The 21379-nt window shown below is 34.9% G+C and overlaps 1 protein-coding gene across 2 annotated transcripts in view; it reads right to left on the bottom strand.

The window, feature by feature from the left end:
- LOC124367982 (ubiquitin-protein ligase E3B) overlaps window positions 1-16628 on the bottom strand; it is a 43924-nt gene extending 27296 nt beyond the window's left edge. Inside the window, exons 1-10 of one of the 2 annotated variants that reach the window (XM_046825240.1) lie at window positions 16548-16628; window positions 12134-12308; window positions 10738-10887; window positions 9786-9885; window positions 8496-8723; window positions 6469-6657; window positions 4634-4825; window positions 3945-4216; window positions 602-756; window positions 41-212 (exon numbers count right to left, since the gene is read on the bottom strand). In XM_046825240.1, the coding sequence (XP_046681196.1) occupies window positions 41-212; window positions 602-756; window positions 3945-4216; window positions 4634-4825; window positions 6469-6657; window positions 8496-8723; window positions 9786-9885; window positions 10738-10887; window positions 12134-12291 (1616 nt within the window). In that variant the 5' untranslated portion in view covers window positions 12292-12308; window positions 16548-16628. Of the gene's footprint in view, window positions 1-40; window positions 213-601; window positions 757-3944; window positions 4217-4633; window positions 4826-6468; window positions 6658-8495; window positions 8724-9785; window positions 9886-10737; window positions 10888-12133; window positions 12309-16429 lie in introns of both variants that reach the window. The other variant, XM_046825239.1, reaches the window with a different exon arrangement.
- Window positions 16629-21379: the final 4751 nt, after the last annotated feature.

Below are 21379 nucleotides of genomic sequence, written 5' to 3'. Positions count from 1 at the left end.
CCAGATCCCATACTGCTGATAAGTACGCTATGTTACTCACGTTACATAATGCGTCATGCAATCAGCGAACAATATGAGAATGTTGAACTCTGGAGCAGAACCCTTGGTGTTGACAGAGAGCAGGTTGAGGAAGGGCTTGAGGCCACAGTGAGGTCCTAGCGAGGTCAGAAACCTCCACAGCTGATAGAGGATCTTGTCTTGGTAACATAGACCTACACACAAGAACTAGAGATGACTAAGAGTATCTTGTACATAATGAAATAAACATTATAGAGATATACAATTTTGCTTGTTTTAAATAGTGGTAAAAATTAAAAAACAGAAGTTAAATTTCACTTCTGCTGCTGACAGACAGCTAGTTCACCTTGAAAAAGGATGCTATTTGGATAATAACAGTAGAATAAATAAAAAGTAGATTTAAAACAGTTTCTTACATACTATACAGTAAACTTAAGAAGTATTTGACATTTACTAATTAAAAGTTACAAATCCGACATCTATGAATACCAACAAATTATTTTAGTTTTAATGAAATACATTTTTAGATTGTTTTATCACAGAAATACTGTTACAATGAAAATTCAACAAACTCGGTACGTACCAGTCAGTATATCCAGACGAAGCTGAGTGAGTGTATTGAGTGCAGTGTGGTAGAGAGTGCAGATGAGTGCAACTTTGGTCGTCTCAGGACTACCCAGTTTGTTGCGCAGTTGTTTTGCCGCATTCGCTCTGTTTGTCCTGGCCTCGAGTGCACGTCTGAATGATGAACATAAATCAGCATTGCGTGAATCGGAATTACTATTGCTGATTAAATGACAACCTATTTTATAGGATTTATAAACATGGATCGCTACGTGGATCCATTTTAAGTGCGTCTGACTCTCCACAGTACGTACCAAGAACTGGGAACTAGGCCAAGGACACATTTTACTTATTGATAGGCTGGTTGTACGCGAATTGAGATCCAGTATTTTCATGAAAGTGAATTCTTAAAAAAAACAAACAAAAACTCAGTGATTAATTCGAATCTGTTAAAAACATATATCAATGGCTGCTTTATTATACACTGCTATTGCTCTAACATGTCTACTTAGATGTCAAGCTTAATCAAGCTGTTTTAACCCTTTGGGTACCAGACCAAAATTTGTCATGGTGTCTAAGTGACTTTCACCCAAGGATAACCGAACAATATTGGACTCTTTTTAGGCTGTTGTGCACTATTTTACATTTTTCATGTAACTCCCTTTTTGTGTAAAAATGAATGATTTTTTAACTGTACATAAAGTTTGTAGTATGAGAGATAGCATAGTATTTTCCCTTTATTTGAGTAAGAAGAAAATTCTAAACAAAAATAACGCAAAATGTTTTATTTCACTAAAAACTACAGACAAACTGTACACAACCACATTTTTTATATAAAAATACATCAACAATTTTTAAAACACATTTTGTTTTTTTTTTCATATTTTAATTTGATAATTTGTAGTGTATTTACAGAATAAATATTAAAAGAAATTTCAAAGTTATAGTATATATATATATATAATATGTAATGGTAGCACACCCGGCAAGTGAGAGATCCGGGTTCGACTCCCGGCGGAGCAAGTACTTTTTGTGATTCAATGTTTATTGAAATTAAATAAGGCTATTGCCATTTATACAATTTAACGTAAATAAAAGTCATTTGACAGGTTTTTGGTCTTCCGATCATATGTTAGTTTGCTTATTTAAAAGCATATGTGACAGATACGACCAAATACAAAATAATTGAATCGGAAAAAGTAAGCGCTCTGTGGTGTAATGGTAGTACATTCACCCGGCAAGTGAGAGATCCGGGTTCGACTCCCGGCGGAGCAAGTGCTTTTTGTGATTCATTGTTTATTGAAATTATATATATATATTTATATACACAGTAAAGACAATTAAATTAATTTAAAAATATATAAAAATAACATCTGAAATGTCTTGATATCCAGATGTTAATATTTTTAACAGTTTCATATAGCAGAACGTTAGTATTTCTCCGAATTTCTTCACATGCACGAATATCCGGAGTTTAGTAGCCCCAAATAATATAAATGATATATTTTTCCAGCTTTGAAGTTGTACGGTTGCACAAAATGTTTGTTACAACACTGTAAACAATTAACATGGTTTGATTCTTTTAATGATAATTTACTTTTTATAATTTGCATTAATTTGAAATTATTAGTATTTAAAAATTTCTGCTTCTAATCAATATCTACTTTCAAACAGAACATGGTAGGCTATGTTTGGTGTGTTTCTTGCTGACTGTTCTCGGATCTCAGGATATCAATATACTATACCTTGAAGTTATTTTCCACATTCTTTCGTGAAACTATTACAACCTTGAATAGGTTTGTGAGATTTAGGGAACTTTTAAAATGGATTGAGTCCTACAATTCTGTAATATTATGAAAGTATATAATTTTTTGTCTGCGTTAGAAGCATAATTAAAACTTGATGTAACAGGTTATTTAGGTTAATAATTGGAAACATCTGTGCTACATACAAAATAAATAGAAAAACTATTATATAAGTACACAGTTGCAAAAATTCGTATGTGTGATTTAAAAAAAAGGTTTTTCCTCATATTTTATTTTACATAAAAAAAAAATGTAGGCTACTTTTATACTTTTAGATTTTTTTTCCTGGTGATGTGTGCTAAGTACAATTTCTAACCAGAATCTATAAGCAAAACTCATGTAGCAATCATAACAATGTTTTATTTAAAGACGTACACTTTTAATAAAAATAAATGAAAGTACAATGGAACAAAAGGGCCAGGAAATTCAAGTGGAAGGGTTAAAAAAATTTGATTCTTGGTATGGAAAATGACAGATTAAAGTAACTACTGATCAGACCATGTATTCCGTACTTGATCAGTAGTTGTGTTTTGTTTCATCATTCTTATGTTGTTGTAGTAACTTCAAAATTAACCGAAATAATACATTCGATTTTTCAACTTTATAATAATAATAATAATAAATCTTCATTGTCACAAACGTTTCATAATAATATAGCACAGCTATAAAACAGATGACATTGTTAGACATAACCTACACTAATCTTATTTGACTAAATCCAAACAACCAAACACACAATACAATAAAACACGCAAAACAGCAATAAAACACACAATAAAACAGGGTATTAATTTAGCTTGTCATAGGAAAGCAGTATACCAACTTGTAGACCTACTTAAAAATATAAAAATCAACAATAACAAACAGGAATACAGTTCCTAAAATTTAAAAAATGTCATTTAAAAACTCACTTACATTAGAATATGTTTTTTCTTATCTGCGAGTTAAGAGTTAATTTGAATTATTAACCCAGTTTTCAATAATTCAATAGCGGAATTTTCGGTTAGTTTCGGTAGGAGTCAAAATAAGAGTACTAAAAGGGTTAATATCAAATATTAAGTTCGGTCATTGGCCTGAGACAAGACAAAGGTTGACAAAAAGACTGAACAAACACATCGTATTAAACTGGATGACATTTTTCCGCCTGGTTTCTTAGTTGTCATAAGCTTGCGAGAGTATTCGCATCTAATACGTACCTCATTATTCTTATCGTGTAGTAGTGTTGTGATTAGTTTGAAAAATTAATATAGTTTTAGAGTAAAATGTAATTAAACTTTTCAGTTTCATTTCATTTGACAATGAAATTGAAATTTATTTTAAATAAACGGTTTTGTAAATGTTGTTTTTATATTTTTACAATAAATACGCTAATTTTAAGTGAAATGCTCTGTTTTATTTACTTTTACCTTTTATAATTCAGTTATATTAAAAATTAGCTTTGAACTTTAAGAAATACAATTTTTTTTACTTGTCTTGGCGTTATAGAAAAGTGAATGGATTTATTAGTGGCGTGGGAAGGGTTAAAATAATGACAAACGAAAATTGTACGTGACTCACTTGAAGAGATTACTGCTTGGAGGGGGTGTGGGTGGTGGAGGGGTCTCCGGGAACTGTTCCAACGCCTGGTCCAGAGCGGAGCCGAGCAGTGCTGCCACAACGGGCTGACTCCACAGCAGGAACAGCTGGTCCTTCACTTGCGGGATAGCCTCCTGAAGGCCGGGGTCTAGCGACTGGGCGAACCACCCCAGCACCGGGTTCCAGTGGGTCAGGTTAGACTGCTTAGTCGTCACGTAATGCTGGCACGACTCCAGCAGACGTGTTATAACCAGCTGGCACCATAATAATGTTGTTATCAGTTATATCATTCATATTATAAGAGAAAGTAGTATGATACAATTTTGATTTTAAAGTGGCTTTTGGGATATTCGGATCAGAAAAATATGGATTTTGTGGCGGTCCATGCACAAACTTGTGTGTCCATAATCCGTTTGTCCATTTGTCCAGTTATTTCTAAAAATCAAAAGTATAGTTCAGTTCAAGTTTTAATATGCTCAAACAGTTTTTATTACACTTGTAACTGTTTGTATTGTTAAATAAGGAAGAACTACTCATGCATAAGAATTATGTGTTTTAAAGTACTTTATTTTTATTTTGCGCAGTAATCCGATTGAAACCAAAAAATGAAATACAAATTGTAATAGCATAAAACGCTACTTAAACAGTGTAAGAAACACCAAAGTACTCACAGTGAACATGGGGAAATGAATAAGCTGGAAGGTGGTATCTCGCTGCAGGTATACCAACTGTATCAGGTTGGCCAACAGACACAGAGCGTAGTTACCCTCCAAGGTGTTGAATACTATCCTCATGTCCTGCTCACCACTCAGCAACTCCAGCGCTCGCAGGAGGAAGTCAGAAGACTCCAGAACTCCAAGACACTGGAAAAGTTTTCACTGATCACTCACTGTGCATCCAAATACATTTTTCAATTGGAAGTGATTTCTTAACCTATTGTATTCTGCTACTGCACAGTTTAAACAGAGTTGTGGCTGCTTGCAAACCTTTTAATTATGCGTTTTCTTGGACAAACCTGGCAAAATTAAATTACGTTCAATATACTGGGACGCACAGCCGAACGAATATACGTACACACGTGTAGGTGCGTGTGGCTTTCTTGTGAGGTCTATATAGTTTTGCATTACGATACTTGGCAGCCGCCAAACGTCGAGGCATTTCAGCCGGCAACTGTTGTTTGTAAACACAAATATGACTTCACTTAAGTGAGAAATTATTCGATAAAGAAATCAATGAATTATTGAACAATGATTTTAGTAAGTTATGTGACAGTGACCAAAACAGTGAAGTGGATATTTTCAGTCGTGAAAGATTTGATGATTTAAATGAACCAATACCAGGACCATCAGGTGGTACTGCTACTTCTGCTAATCTTTATCTAAATGAGCCTATTTTGAATTGGGTCAACTTGGTTATAAACAAGGTGTTTCAAAATCATAATGTAAGCAATGGTAATGAACAAACGGGAAATGAATCTAAACAAATACCCAAGCGTAGAAAGTTGACTCGTACCACCTATCCTTGGGTGAATGATACCAACTTTACACCACACATATTTACATTCTGGGCCATGTAAGTAAAATTATGCTTTAATGTTACTTTCTTTTTTGCATGGTTTTATTGATTTATAATATAAAAAATTACACTTTTTATTAAATAATTATTGAGTTTTTGACAGTATATATAACATTAAAAAAAATAGTAATCAAAATAAATCTTATATGTATATGATATTCCAGTCTGAGCAAATAATAATTGTAATGCACAATAATAATCAAACCCAAGTCAGCATGGGTACCTGAACTGCAACAACCTGGGACTCCACAAGTTAATGAGTCTTCAACCTATTTATAAAATACAACAAAGTTGTAGGCTTCACAGCAAGTGTTATATTTTAAAGATTTTCAAGATTCTTAACCCTCAAAGTACAGTATACGGGTATGTTCATACCATCGGAATCGTGCTAATTATGGTGTACAGTAATCCATGTTCTCTTATTTTAGTTTATTGTGTACGTTACAAATCACGAATGTTTAAATGTATTGATTTGTGACCATCAGGAAGTAAAATTAAATGTGTGAAAGGCCAAAATTAAATCAATAACCAGTGCTATAATTTTTTCAATTGTTCTAACAATGCGCAGCACAACACAAAAATATATGCATGCGCCACTTCTACTTTTGAGGCATTTAAAAAAGAATATGTTTACTATTTCTTACTCGATAAAACACAAAAATTTAACTTAGCCAAAATTTCAATACATGAATGCTAATTGTATCCAGGCCAAATTTTCTTCAGCGTTTTAAGGGTTGAAAGTAAATGATTATAAGTTTTATTTAAGAACAAATACTAACCCAAGAGTGCATCAATCACCAAATTTATTCCCCACATTAATTGGAATGTCCTCACTACATGCCGTACGAAATTTAATGTGCCTTGTAAAATTATTGCGTAGGTTCTCAAAGTGAAGACTGAATGCATTGTTATCAAGATTAGCGGTGTGTACCTCTGGAGCCAACGTGTGCAGGTGGTGGATCAGGGCTGGTACACTGACGATGTGGATGAGAAACATGGAGACCAGCTTGTCCGTGAGACCGGCGGAGATCAGAGGTCTGGTGGCCAGGGTCATGATTGCGGAGAGGGAGACGTGCTTGAGACACACCTTGGAGCGCGCCAGACCCTTCACCAACAGTGCCTGTAGGCAGATATTACGTTGAGAACAAGAATCAAGAATCTTTATTAGTCACCATAACATCATTAAAATGCATTGACATCGTCACCAAAGCTTCAATAGAAGATCACAATATATTAAATTAAATGTTAATTCAAGTGAAAACCTGACTGGCCGAGATGAAATAACAGTACCCTATGACTAAGCATGGACAATCAACAATAAATACATGTATTTATAGATTCTGGAGAAAATAAATTAATAAAATTGGAATAAATTGGTAAAACGTTCAATAGTAAATAAATAAATAGTACAATAAAAGACAATTAAAACAGTTAAACATTTATGTGGGCTACAATACATAGGTTTAAAATTAAAAAGAAACATCTATCGCAGACAGTGTCAGGTATTCATCTATACTATAAAAAGGTCTAGTTAACAGCCATCTATACATCACTGATTTGAATTTACTAAGACTAATGTTATGATTGGTAAGAGGTAGTTTATTAAACGGATACCGATAAAAGAATACATAGAATGTGTTTTACTTAATCTGCAGTAGGGCTGATCTAAATATAAGCTGCCTCTAGTAGGATAGTGATGAATGTCATTTCTATGAGAAAAGTCACCAAGATTCTGTTTTACTTTAATCAGACAAGAATAAATATAAAGGTTGATAACTGCAAGAATACCTTCCTCCGCAAAAATAGGTTTACATGTAGTTAAGGAGGAGACACCTGCCAAAATTCTAACAGCCTTTTTCTGTAACAGTAATACTTTTTGAATATCATGACTGTTACCCCATAGGGTGATTCCACACAATATGGTGCTATGAAACAAAAGCAGTGCCTGCAGACAGATATTACGTTGAAAAACAAAAAATGCTCAATGTCAAAATAGTGAAACTGCTATCATGTATATATCAGGTATCACCCAGCAGGGTTCAGTTCTGGCTGGTTTATACCTTCCAGTTGAACCTATCACTGGGTAAAGCAAAAACCGATGTGTCACTTCAATCTGGGCAACCTTATGGATGTCCAGGAGCAGCACATCACTAACCCCAAATGTCGAGATTCTGGGGTTCAAGGTCTAGTCTACGGTGGGAGATGATTGTTGGAGTTGGTGGGGTTCATTCCCTATTAGAGGTTCTTGCTAGCCTCAACAAGGGTGTGTCACCCCCTGCCTGCTTTGACCAGAGAGGCTGGTTCAGAGCTGGCCTCCACTTCTTCCGGGAGGACATGACTTTGAGATTAGTACCCTAATTCTTCCACATGGATCTCAATAGGAGGCGGACCCTACCCCCTAACCCTACACATCCTGAATATCCTGTCATTCGGGAAGCAGCGCTAAGGTTCTTACAGAACTAGATGCAATTTATAAGCTTCTTATCCTAAAAGAACAAAAAAATAAATGTATCAGGTAATTAGTCGTAATGTTTATTTGTATTTTTCCACCCTTGATGGTGGGTGTCATATGTTATTTTTATTAACAACATCAATTTTATATTTTTGTGCATTCATCGCCATATTTTTTATATTTGTTAACACTCTTGTATGCTTAACCTTGTGTGAAGATTTGAAACCTCAAGAAGAAAGCAGACACTAAGGCCTTACCCTCCCTATGCCGTAGACGGATATATTAGAATGGTAGACTTTGACCGAAACGCCTAATACAGTTGTATCCGATATTATAGATTATGTCTCTTGTCTATGGTCATTTCCATAAGATTGTTACTCCTTAACCAAATCCGTACAAAATCTCCCATCATTCTTTAGTCTTTTATCCCAATCACCATGATTTGGTGTTTGAGCGATGGCTGAAGACTTTTACAGACTAATAATGTACAGACTAGACTGTGGTACCTTAAGTGTTATGTAGAAGCCTCGCATGAACAGGTGGCCCATGATGTTAGCGCACAGCTGCGCCATGCCGACACGAAGAGGTGCCATGTTAGCGGCTCGTAGCAGTGCCCACGTGTTGGTAGCAGTGAAGGACACCAGAGTGTGCAGTAGCAGCAAAATACTACGAGTATCTGACGGCACATCTGGTCTCAGACCCTCCAGGTATTCACAGCATTTCCAGAGAATGTCCTAAGCAACAAACAGTTACTTGACTTTCAACCATAGAAGCATGTAGAGGATTGCAGATGTTAAATACTATGAGTATCTGACAGCACATCTGGTCGCAGACCCTCCAGGTATTCACAGCACTTCCAGAGTATGTCCTACACAGCAAACAGTTACTTGAACTTCAACCGTTGAGGATTACCCAAGATTGCAGATGATTTGAAAAAATTGCAGATGAACACATAAAATTACTGTTATAATTTTTTTTATTCAAACTCTGTAATTTGTAATTAATAGTTTGGTCTAATCAAGTAAACCGAACCGGTTCCATAAATGATAATGTGTATATAAATAACTGAACAAAATAGTTGATATTCAACAGGAGAACACTAAGTCAACCTTGTGCTTCTGGGCAGAAGAGTGGGTGTGTAAATGACGCATTGCTGTAGCATTGGATGGGTAAATAACGTCCTTCAGATGATTCACCTTCACCTTCCCCTTCCCTCACAAACCGCCACCACCCCCAGGAGGGTTCACTTCTAGCTGGTTTATACGTTCGAGTTAATCGCACAGTGGGTACAGCAAAAACAGATGCATCACTTAAATCTGGGTAACCTTATGGATATCCAGGAGTGGCACATCACTAACTGCAAATTTCAAGATTCTGAGGTACAACGGTAATTCGATAGGTCTAAACCGGTTTATTACCTAAGAGTCAAAGGTTGGCTTTTCCTTCTAACTAGGGGACATGACTTGAGATTAGTGCCCTACACTTTTCCTCATGAATCTCAACAGGAGGCAGCCTCTACTCCCACCTTAACCATCCAAAATATCCTGTCACTCCGGAAGCTGTGCAAAGGTCCTTATAAAACTAGGTGCAATTTTCTAAGCTTCTTGTCCTAAGATAACAAAAAAAACCGCAGTTAGGGTGTTTAACACAATTAAATTATTGGAATACAACAAAAAAGGACATCATACACTGAAAAATATACTCAATAGTAGAAATGTGATTATTTAACCAAATTTAACCAAAAAAGGTATGTTTTACGTTACATCCTAAAATCTGCTTGTGGTGACCAGTCTCACCTTAATATGAGCTATCCAGGAGATGGCGAACTCTTTGTTAAGGGCCACTCCTACGTAGCTGACTCGGCCGTTCTCTGCCTCCAGGCTGAGCACCAGGTATCTGTCAACATTTTTAAAAGTTAAGTATTTCCAAACATAACTAAAAAATGTTTAGCCATTACATAAAACAACATTAATTTATAAAAATATATTTTTCCCTTTGGTGACAAAAACAAACAGCTTGTAGCCCTTTATGTGTACTAGAGAAAATAGAATAGCTGACATCAGCAAGCGGTAACAGTGTTTTCTTCCATTTTTAATATGACATGCTACGTATAATACCCTTGTACTCCTATTTGCCAATAGGAAAAACAATTCCATACGGAAGAGAAATGGAGAAGGATTTCACCTGTGCAGACATTAAAATTTGATATTTTACCTTCCTTCAGCTTTAATAAATAAAAAAATCAGAAACTGAACTTATTGTTATCAAACCAGGAACATTACCATTAATGGCAAAATATCCTGATGCCACCACAGTCACACCCTTCTCTACACTCATTAGAAAATATACTAAAAAAAAATTATAATATTAATGTTTTCTCAAAACTTTACGCACTGATATAAGTAATAAATGGCAAAAAAACTGATTCACACTGAGTATTCTAAGGCCTGAATTAGTCAGGCCTGAGTTAGGCTTCATTGAATGAAAAAAAAATCATAGGTTAAATAAGTAAAAGATGAATAGAGAGTTACCTGATTTAACATATCTTCGACCTATTAGTCATCCTAACACAATTGGGCATAAAGCTGACTGAAACGAGCAGACACATTATTGGCTCTGCATGTCTCGTTACCAATAAACTCGGTGTTTAACAACAACTTATGATTTGGGACTTTTTGTGAAAACTAATAACTCATTAAAGTAAGAATATTTATAATTTATTTTTTTATTTTCCAATAGCACGTTTACCTGCACAATTTATCAAATCTATCCTTATCCCGTTCTTTCTTCCACACCATTAGAAATCGCTGGATGATTCTATACATGTGGAGAGATGGCTTCAGGTCTGCCAACTTTACCTCCTCATTTATAGTCTTCATCTCTCTGTCGTACTCCTCCCTAAATAAAATCTAACATTAAGATATGAACAAGTTGAGCAAAAACCAAGAATCCACATTTCACACCTTCCACATTGTATTTATTGAACAAGCCGCTCCCAATACTTCAACCAGTACTTCATAGAATATATCTTTTATGTCATGTGATCTCACATATAAATTTTACAAATCCTACTTCAATTCGAGTTAATATTTCTTTACTCTTGAACAACATGAACAAGCACAATGAATGGTGACACAGAAATAATGTACTTAATTAAAACTACAATCACAGTCACCATCATAAAATCTTTATTGGGATTCAGCCTTGAGAAGTGTTTGATACAAGTAAAACACTTGTCTTACACACATGCAAAACAGTCACCTATTGCCAACTTCAGGACATTCAGAAATTTACAAAAGTGCCAAAATTAATCCTAATGTATTATGAAATGACAAAGATTTCATAATAATGGCAGGTGAAAGCGACAATCAATAATATAGAATAGCGACAGTCACTAATATAGAATAGCGACAGTCACTAATATAGAATAGCGACAGTCACTAATTACACTATAAAAATGCTCGACTCATCAACAACAATTCTGAATCAGATGTACTCAGATATTCCACAGAGCATTAAATAAACACAGGTTTCACTGATTGCTTACATCTGTGCGTGCTGGTGCATTAATCTGACAATAAATTAGTACGTCAATGCGGATGACACACCAGCCACACATAAGAAACTCAAAGGATTGAAGTGCAAATCAAGTTTTAAACAATTACGCCTGAAAAATTAATGTCAGTTAAGTGGAATCAATTTGGTAAAACTTTTGTTTCATAAAAGTTTAAAATATATTTTTCTCAGTTGTTAGAAACTTCAAGAACACAAAATGTATCATTTCTTTCTAAAAGTTACAGCCATAATTTAAAATGGTAACAATGATAAAAATATTATTTACAGCCTTTACATAATGATTAGTTTAGTTGCAGATTTCACCTATTTGTTTGAAAAGGTGTCATAATGTTATCATTTCACATAAATTAATACGTATGTTTAATAAATAATCAATAAGCTGTAACAAATTTAATGAAATGATGAACAAGCATGGCAATTACATGTTGTACAGTTTTTGGTAAACGCATTTTACAAAATATTTCAAATACAAATCCTTATTGGTGCGTGCGTTACATTTGAAATCATTACAATTTAGTAACCTTATTTTATAAAGAAACTGCAGACAACTAAAATATGTTTAACTTACAGAATGAGGAGACGAAACTGACACCTGGCCAGCCACCCACGAATGTGTGCCTGGATTGTGATTGCTGCATTCTCTTTCTTCTTCTCTAACGCTCTTTCTTCTCTTGCAGCTTTAGTCTGTTCTAGGAAAGTTCCCTTCTGCGACTCTGGTTTAAACATTTTCCCGAATCAATTTCCTGGAACAAGATAAGAATTGTCATTGTAGCAACACTCACCCCAGAGAGTACTAAGGAGCAGGAAAACTCATAGGATAGCTTTCTCCAACAGCAAAGTTCTTATAAAATATTGGGAAAAGAGGATAAGAAATTGGAGTAGAGCCTCAGGATTAAGACAACCTCAAATGTTCTCTCCTTATGCTAAAGGGTGAGCATATCTCCTAGATTAGAGGAATAAGGATACTGTATAAGAATTACATTAGGAATGTTGACAGGACATGACCCCCTAAGGAAACATTTTATGAGGGTGGGCCTTAGTAAGACTGAAGAATGTAGACTCTGTGGAGAAGAGGAGGAATCAGCGGAGCATATTTGGCTAAACTGTCCTGCCATATCTAAAATTCGGAAAAGAATCCTGGGAGTATATCTCCTTAGCTCCAAGGACATCAGAGAACAGGAGCCCTCAAATCTGATTAGCTTCTATAAGTCTCAGATTCTGAGGATACAAATATAAGTAAGAGAGGCGTAAAGGTCCTTTTTAGAACTAAGCGTGGGGACAATCCGTCTTTTTCCCTCACTACAAAAAAAAAGGAGCAGGAAAAGTACTTGGAACTGTCTAGACACAAAACGGCTGAAACATAATTACTTTAATTGAGCAATTAATTAGAATATGGTTAATATTATTGGGAGAGCTTGTGCCTGCACTATCTGAGGTGTTGAACTTTGAATCTGAGCTAGAGATAGTACAGGTTCAAGTGCTGTGTGTGACCGAAGAACTTTTTATCAGTAACTGTACAGTAATGGATCATCTCTCCCACTTACTTTGCTTGTTAGGTTCTCCGCACGCATCTATAGTCTTTGGGGAACAGGCAGAGTAATGCTGAAAGATTGGACTCTCCTTTAAAAAATTATGGATCTCATAATAATTAGGTTATTTAAATTAATTGTTAAAGGCTAAAGGATTTTTAAATTTATAGGAATGATTTTTGGAAGCTATGTAGCAATTGCAGTAAAAGCCGAAAACTTAAGGACTAGTCACTGATTTACAGTTGTGGCAGAGAAACAAGATATTTGGAGCATTCTAGGTGATTCGTCATTATCTATATGGTTAATTGTTTGCATGCTTTCCAGGCATAACTGAGAAGTCTGGCGAGTTTGGGTTGACCGGGGAGCATGTAAATCACTCAGGAGACTATGCTATTTTTTCAAGATGGTGAAAAGGAAAAGGATGACAAGAAGAACACTGGTATCTACAGTAATAATAAATTGTGTATTATATTTACACATGTGAGAAATAAAAACAGAAAATTAAATTAAATGAAATCCACCAATCCCATCACTTACAAAAGAACCAATTAATACTTAACTGTGGTTTGAAAACATCTTCATCATATTTTATTATTTAATATTATCGAAATAATACAATTATTTCGTGAAATGTACGCAGAACATGTTTTGGTTTCACCTACCATCAGACTTACCTACCTTTTCAAGCCCAAAGGCAGCCTAATATTTTTTATCTGCATTATTCAATTCGCTTTAACATTAAGCCTTTCTCTGAATTCCTATTAAATTTTAATTTAATGTCAATATTTATTTTTATTCTCTCTTATTTATTTTGAATATTTAAAACTTGTTTAGTACTAAATCAATGATGGTTTAGTAGCTAGTTCATAACAGATTTTTTTGTCTGTAGGAGAACCAGATGGATTAACCTAGAATCTGCTTGGTTCATGGTCAGCTAATCGGGGTGGTAAAATTACACGGTAAATTAGAAAACTAGCAAAATTATATAGATCTGTTTGGTACACAATCAGTCAATTGAAGTGGGAAAATAAGCCTTGCTTGGTTTGTTAGTTTGCGATAAGTCCTCAAGTTGGTTAAATGATAATTAAAGATGCAGCTGGATTGCTTTATCTACATTGTCATCTATCCATTTGAGAAAATTACTCAGCCAAATATAAAATGATTATCGGTAAATGTTCAAGAGTCCCACTTCACGTGATTTGTTGATAGTTTTTAATGGAGCAGATGCAGTATAATAAGTGTCCAACACTCGAATGATCGATATTCATGACTATCGACTCATCAATATTTATGAGTAAATAATCCTCAGTATTTAACTACTTAAACCAAATTACATTATAGGTGTTTCAAATTACAGTATAAAAAGTAATAATGTTATAGTGAATAAATAATATCTAGACTACATGTATTTATAAAAAATAACAAACGAAACAGTGTAATATTTACTTACTTTTTACCATTTTAAAGGATTAAACGCGTCTTGAGACATTGTGACAAAAAAAACATGAACATAACCACTGTACTTGCAGCCATTACAGATGGGCAGTATTAGTGTCAGGAACATGTTATTCAGTGGTAACCTATTACCGGGATCCTGTTATTTAAGTAACAGGTGGGTTGAATGATTTGTTCTCATAATGACTTTCTGGTCTTAACTTAAATAACAGCTGAGGGCATTTTGTGCAAGCAATGAGACTAGGAATAATATTACATTATGGAATGATATTATGTGATTTAAGTAGTTTTAGATTAGGTTATCGTAAATAGGTCACTAGTATTAACCCTAGAATGGTAACGCCTATTTGCCACACATAAATGGTAACGCGTAGTCTCTCAGACTACTTTAGGGAAAAAATGAATAAAAATTAAATTAAAATTAAATTTATTTACAAATAATGACATTATTTACATCTTAGAGGTCATGTTTCCTGATTTTTGTTGATTTCAGTCTTTATTGGAACACTTTACACACAGCATTCCTCGGTGCTCCAAGCAAATATGCTTATAACATTTTGTGCACTGGAATCAAGTCATTCTCCTTTTTTTTCGCTAGGAAAACTGCACAAATCTTCCTTGTTCCTGCTTCTTCAATAGCACTTTGAGCCTCAGATGTTGATGGGCCAACGACATCTTCAATGTTGCGTTTGAGATTCCTTGATAAATTTGGCAGTTTTTGTCTTCCCTGAATGTGCGCAGTTGTTAGTCAACACATATTTCTTTAGCAAATGCCCTTCTTGTCATTGGTTTAATTTTTTTGACAACGCCTGATGGACATAAATAACAAATGAGTTGATCAAAATGATCAAAAAAACATTTCATCATGATCACTTTCTTGTTCATCACAATCACTTCGTTCAAGTTCAGATAGTATTTCTCTTATTTCAAAACTAGTGTTCAGTGGATCAGTCATGGTTACTTGACCATCCACGGTAAAAATTATCACAAAAACTAACACTACATTCGCACAAAACAACTTTTCATATATTTACTCAGGAACAAAAAAGTGACATAAACAGTAACGCGTAGTCTACCAGACGACTATGGGCTCACTGAAATGAACTGAGTGAATGAAACAAAATGGAACCCTATCCAGCATTGACCTTGGCTGGCAGGGGGAAGGTATTGGTGGTGGGGGGTCGGTCACGTCATGCACCTGCCACCTGGACCGGTTTTTGTAGCTTGCGTCATCTGAGAAACTACGCGTTACCATTCTAGGGTTAAAGTTAAAGAAACCCTTTACAAGTGCTCATGTGATCTGAGCTTGAATTTGAGTACTAGCCTATCTCGAGAGAGTTTTTTGCCAGAAGTGTGGGGCAACCGAAGCCTGCACTGACAGCCAGGGGCATTTCTGATTGGTAGTTTTCTGATCTCAGATCGTGAAACTTCTCCATCGTCAGGTCTATGAGAAGCCTATGACAATAACAGTAAATAAACGTTACTGTCTTCATGAAGCTAACAAAAAATTACCTAACCTAACTATCTCACTCTCCTAATCAACAAACACCCGAGGGCTAACCACCCATACCTGAGGACCTATCACCCTACTTGTGAACCATCCACTTCACCTGAGAGCTTAACATCCTACCCAAGAGAGATTTCCTTCCTTCAAGGTGGAAGTATTGTTTAACTTTTTGGATATATAAATGTGACTGGATCTTGTAAACTAGTTTACATCTGATTAGCAATTACCACTTTAAATCAATAATTTATGAGTAAGGACGCGATCCTCGCACAAAGCTATAATAAATAATTTTCATTTACATTAGGCTTGTTGTGTCAGATCTAATTCAACTATTTTTATATTACATTTTAAAATGAACCAATCTGGTACTTACCACTTTCTACATCAATAAAGTAAAAGTATTTTGCATGCTGTAAACTTGACCTTCGTTTCACAACATACTACTAAACAATTTTGTATATTTACATCGATAAAGTGAACAATACACTAACCTTTGATACTACGCGGCCATTTCATTATTCACTTTGACATAAAGCATGATTGTAAACATAATCAGCTGACGCGACGTCAGAAATCATTAGAAAAATCTAAAGCAAAGAGAAAGTGAAAGGTGTTAAGCAATTTTTAGAAGCATAATATTGAATAAAACCAGCCTTATTCCTACATTGAATTATGATAGTTCGATTATGAGTCTTTTGACCAGAAGACACATGTGAGTAATCTATTATAATATAGCCTATTAATTAATTCCTATAACCAGTTTAAACTTTAAACTTTGATTTTGTTTGGGGAAGACTAAAAATAGAGTGAACAGTACATGTTGTCGGTAAGAAAATTGTATTAACACGCACTCTTAGCTTTGCTGCTCTCTGAGTTAACTGAAACGTTTGTTCCTAGTTTCTGAAATATAATATATAAAGCGAATTCCCAAGTTTATCCAAGTACGTACATTTATTGTTTCTACCTATAAAGAATAATTTATTATTCTGCTGAATAAGTGGCAATGCAATCAGTGGACATATATGGAAGGAAAGAGAAAGTAATAATAACGAACAAAACAATCATTGAGACATAAAAAAAAAATTATTTTGTTATGTAATATGTTGCCTACATTCAAGATTCTTATTTCATATAAAGTGTAATGCTCAATAAAATAGTGGTACTTTGGGATTATACCGACCACACCAGTATGAAGAACACAAATACAAATATATATATATATATATATATATATATATATATATATATATATATATATATATATATATATATAGAAACAAACATGATAGAACGAAAAAACAACTCTTTAATTACAAAATTACAAACTTACAACGATTATCAATTGTTTATGGGGTCAGATTCCGTTATATGCCCCAACGCTTAAACTTTTTTCAATGAACTTAGAACGTTATAAAACGATGTAGTTGAGTAACAGAACTAACATTCCATCAACCAACAAGCATTTCCAGGTATTGTGATCGGTATTGTTGTCGTTGTTATCTTATCTTTCTCGAGAATCCCGATTACGGCAGGCCGCGCGGTATCACATGATTATTTAAGTTTTTTGCACGGTACATAATTGCCTTTCCATTACAATTCAATTTATATTTCTGATCAGCTCCTCTAGAATTTGACATTTTACTGATAGGTACTATCTCGAGGGATGTTTTTCTTTCGTTGACATCAGCGCTGATGGCCGGAGGCACTCGCATTTTGGGTGGGGGAGTGTGATCAAGAATAAAAACAAGTTTTGTGTGTTTTTTTCAATAAAGAGTTTAGTTTTTGTTTGGTAATGTTTGTTTTGTTGAATTTTTGTGTTTGGAGAAATGTAGGGGTAAAACACGGAAGTACAACAAAGCAACGCACCAGCTGAACGGGCGGCGAGACTCTGCAATCATGTTATCTACTAGACCGCTCGAATTTGACCTCTGTCTGAGGATGGGAAGGGGTTTTGTGATAAGACAATTCCTGTTTTATATTGACGAAATATTGACGCTAATCTAGTAATCAGTAGAAGCAAAATGTCAAATAACGATTCATGTCTGGGTGTGGTCGGTATAATCCCAAAGTACCAAAATAGTAATTCAATAATATTAATTGCTACATATTTTGAGGTGTCTCCAGTGTGAGACCATAGCCCGTTGTGTTAGCAACGTGTGAAATGATATGGTTAATCTAGGAGTCCAGTCAACCCCTCTATCTCTAAAGCGATTAAGTTAATCTTTAACAAATTTTTTGTTTGAAAACTTCTTTTCGTTTTGTTGTATTGGCTACATCCCATTTGTTGATGATATTTAGAACAATGTAATGCCATATCTTGAATTGTTTATCTTTTGTGTACACTTAACCTTATGTTATAAGATTTGACACCTGAAGGAGAGGGCAAATACCAGTCCTGGAGGGTAATGGGTCTTCTTTCTATTGTTATAACAAAAACGGGTAATCGAGAACGTTCATGCTACCCATCATTTGATGATGATAAATTGTAAACAACAAAAATGTGTTTATAAAAATAACGTTCCATGAGTAACAGGGAATACCCTGAAGTTTACAGATTAATATCACTTTTTATCCTTACGTGACATAATTTAAGAGTCTTTAATTAGGACATTTATTGATAGTAAATAGTAGGAGGATGACAAACAAGGTGACATGTATCAGGCTTTGTTACAGATAGAATGTGAAACGATCCATATGGAGATACATGCATCATCATTGATCTCGATCTTGCCCATCTAGAAATGAAATTCTATGCAAAATTTTGATTCTATGATTTAATTAGTATTAGAAGCACACTCCAAAAATGATGCAGTCAGTCAGATGAGAAAATGTCGCAGTGTCCTAAGTGATAAATAGATCACTAATTTTCAGTCAACGTCAACAAAAGGTAGGGATGGGGCGGAAAGAAATTATTTTGCACATAGCTGTGAAATTATTAACACCATTCCTGCTTCTGATTTTGGTTTTGCTTTTTTGGTCTACTCCATGTCATATGTCTATGATTACATTTGTAAATAGCCTTAAAATATAAATATAGTCACAAAGATAAGAAGACTGTAATAAACTATCTGATTAACTTCATGCATTATAGCTAGTGAGTTATTGTACAGTATTTTTAACAAAAACGTGTGTTTGTCAGTACATTACATAAATAACACGAATATAAATAAATATGGAATAGTAATTATAATAATTAAATTACGAAAACCCAAAAAATATGTAAATAATTATTAAGTAATTTAAATTTTGAGTTTAGCTCCATTTCGTCCTTTAATTAGTGCAGCGTCGGGAATCTGAAAGTGTCGCAGACTTGACTCCTTGAATATGGAGACCATGTCCATCTGTAGAAATCCAAAAAAATTCGGTGACGAAGACGTTCAAGACAAAATGTTTGCAATTTTTGACATCACATACACCTAGACTACAAAAGAGAGCTGTCTGGTTTACCCATCAGCTATCCAGTGTAATCTAGATGACGAGGTGTTCTCATTGACTCATCAGGTGTACGAATGAGTGCACCATAAGGTTTTAGACATGATCCTAAAGTACAGCAATCGACATCTGATGTTGCCACAGACTCGACTTTTAGAATGTATCTGGAGATGCAAAAAATTATTAATTAGATTAATTAATTTAGCTCAGGTACCAGTTTGACATGAAGAGTCAACAAAAATATTCTCAGCAAATAAAAACAAAATACTATAGTGCTTCTTCTGTGTTACCCTCCAACTAACACCTATAAATGAAGAAGGATCGGGTAACACTCTTGGCATTGTTACCTTAATGTGAGTTAGACTTAGCTGCTTTACAACAGTCTCACTCCAAAACTGCACTTAATCTACTATGTGCCAAATGTTTGCTTCTACTAAATGAACACAGATAGAGAAGTGAATCAAAACATTCTTAACGACCTCAAAGTGCACTAACGTAGTAAAAAGTCAAACAAATACAGTTTCTTCTGTTTACTCTAAGACCACTCTCTTGTTAATCTGACAATCTTGATCCATGATACAACCTACTTCAGTGATTTCCGGTATCACACTGGCTACATCACTGGTAATGTCTCCCCTCTTTATTAAATGCCTGGAACTTTTTAACATAAACCTATTTATTGCTTTTATAGGTATCCAAAACCAACCCTTCGTTCATTCTTCAGTTAAAGTATGTACAATATTAGCCATAATAAACAGTACTGAAACTGAATCAGCTGTAGTTGCCTTCTCGATCAGCTGATTCAACTGTCGATTGTTGCCACGACTTCGTGTGCATTACTTCTTTCTTATTTGAGGTTAGTTTTTGCTAACATTATTTTTCGCTCATACGGAATTGGACGTGCGGGTGGGCCAAGCTTGACATACATTGCTTTACGTTTTCAGGAACATTTCCACAAAAACCCGCCTAGTAATGTTGTCATTCTTAGTATTGTTGAAATATTTTGAAGAAAGAACAGGTAGTGTTTTGACACAGCGAAAGGACTTTTCAGGTCGCCCAACTACTGTCTGTACAAAAGTGTTACAGTCACCGAAAAGAAGCCTAATGCGAGCTTCTCTTAAACTGAATATTAGCAATACGGCAATGCGAAGAATGTTAAAAAAAACATTGGTGGTTTTCCCTACAGGATACAAACTGGACAACCTTTGAACTGTAGAAACAAACTAGCCAGAGTTCAGTACTGTGCTTCAATGTTAGCATTATGCTGTGAAGAACCCGAGTTTCTGAGTGATGTATGGTTTACAGATGAATGTAATGTGCAACTTAATGGTTTCATAAACAAGCAGACAACACGTTTCCTTGGATTTGAACGTCCTGATATTGTTATAGAAAGGCCACAGCATAGTAAGCGTGTAACCATTTGGTGCGCTGTGTCTGAGGGGTATAGTGGGACCATACTCTTTTGAAGGCAACAATGGCAACTCTTACTGTAAATCAGTATCGGTATTGAGCCATTCTTGATCATTTTGTAAGAGACCTCAGGGTTTTTTTTGTGTACGAAACCTGCCGTTAAATTCCCAGTTGTTTCAGCAAGATCCTCTCATCTCCTTTAGAACAAACTTTCCTTACCCAGCCCACTCCCCCGATCTTACAACACCGGACGCCTACGTCTGGGGAATGCTGAAAGAAAATATTTTCAGCAAGGACCCACCATTTACCATCGTTAAACTCAAAGAAAAAATAACCATGTGTATAAGGAGAATGGAACAACCCCTATTCATAAAAATGATGCAAAACCTACAAGAACGGCATGAGTGTTGCCTCAAACTGAACAGGGGTCATATTGAACATGTAAATACCCGAGTTTAACCGATTTTGCTTCCTTTGACTT

The sequence above is a fragment of the Homalodisca vitripennis genome, chromosome 8 (assembly GCF_021130785.1).
Source record: "Homalodisca vitripennis isolate AUS2020 chromosome 8, UT_GWSS_2.1, whole genome shotgun sequence".
In the NCBI taxonomy this organism is placed as follows: Eukaryota; Metazoa; Arthropoda; class Insecta; order Hemiptera; family Cicadellidae; genus Homalodisca; species Homalodisca vitripennis.
Note: the sequence above shows the minus strand (reverse complement) of the source record. Positions and strands in the feature narration are given on the sequence as shown.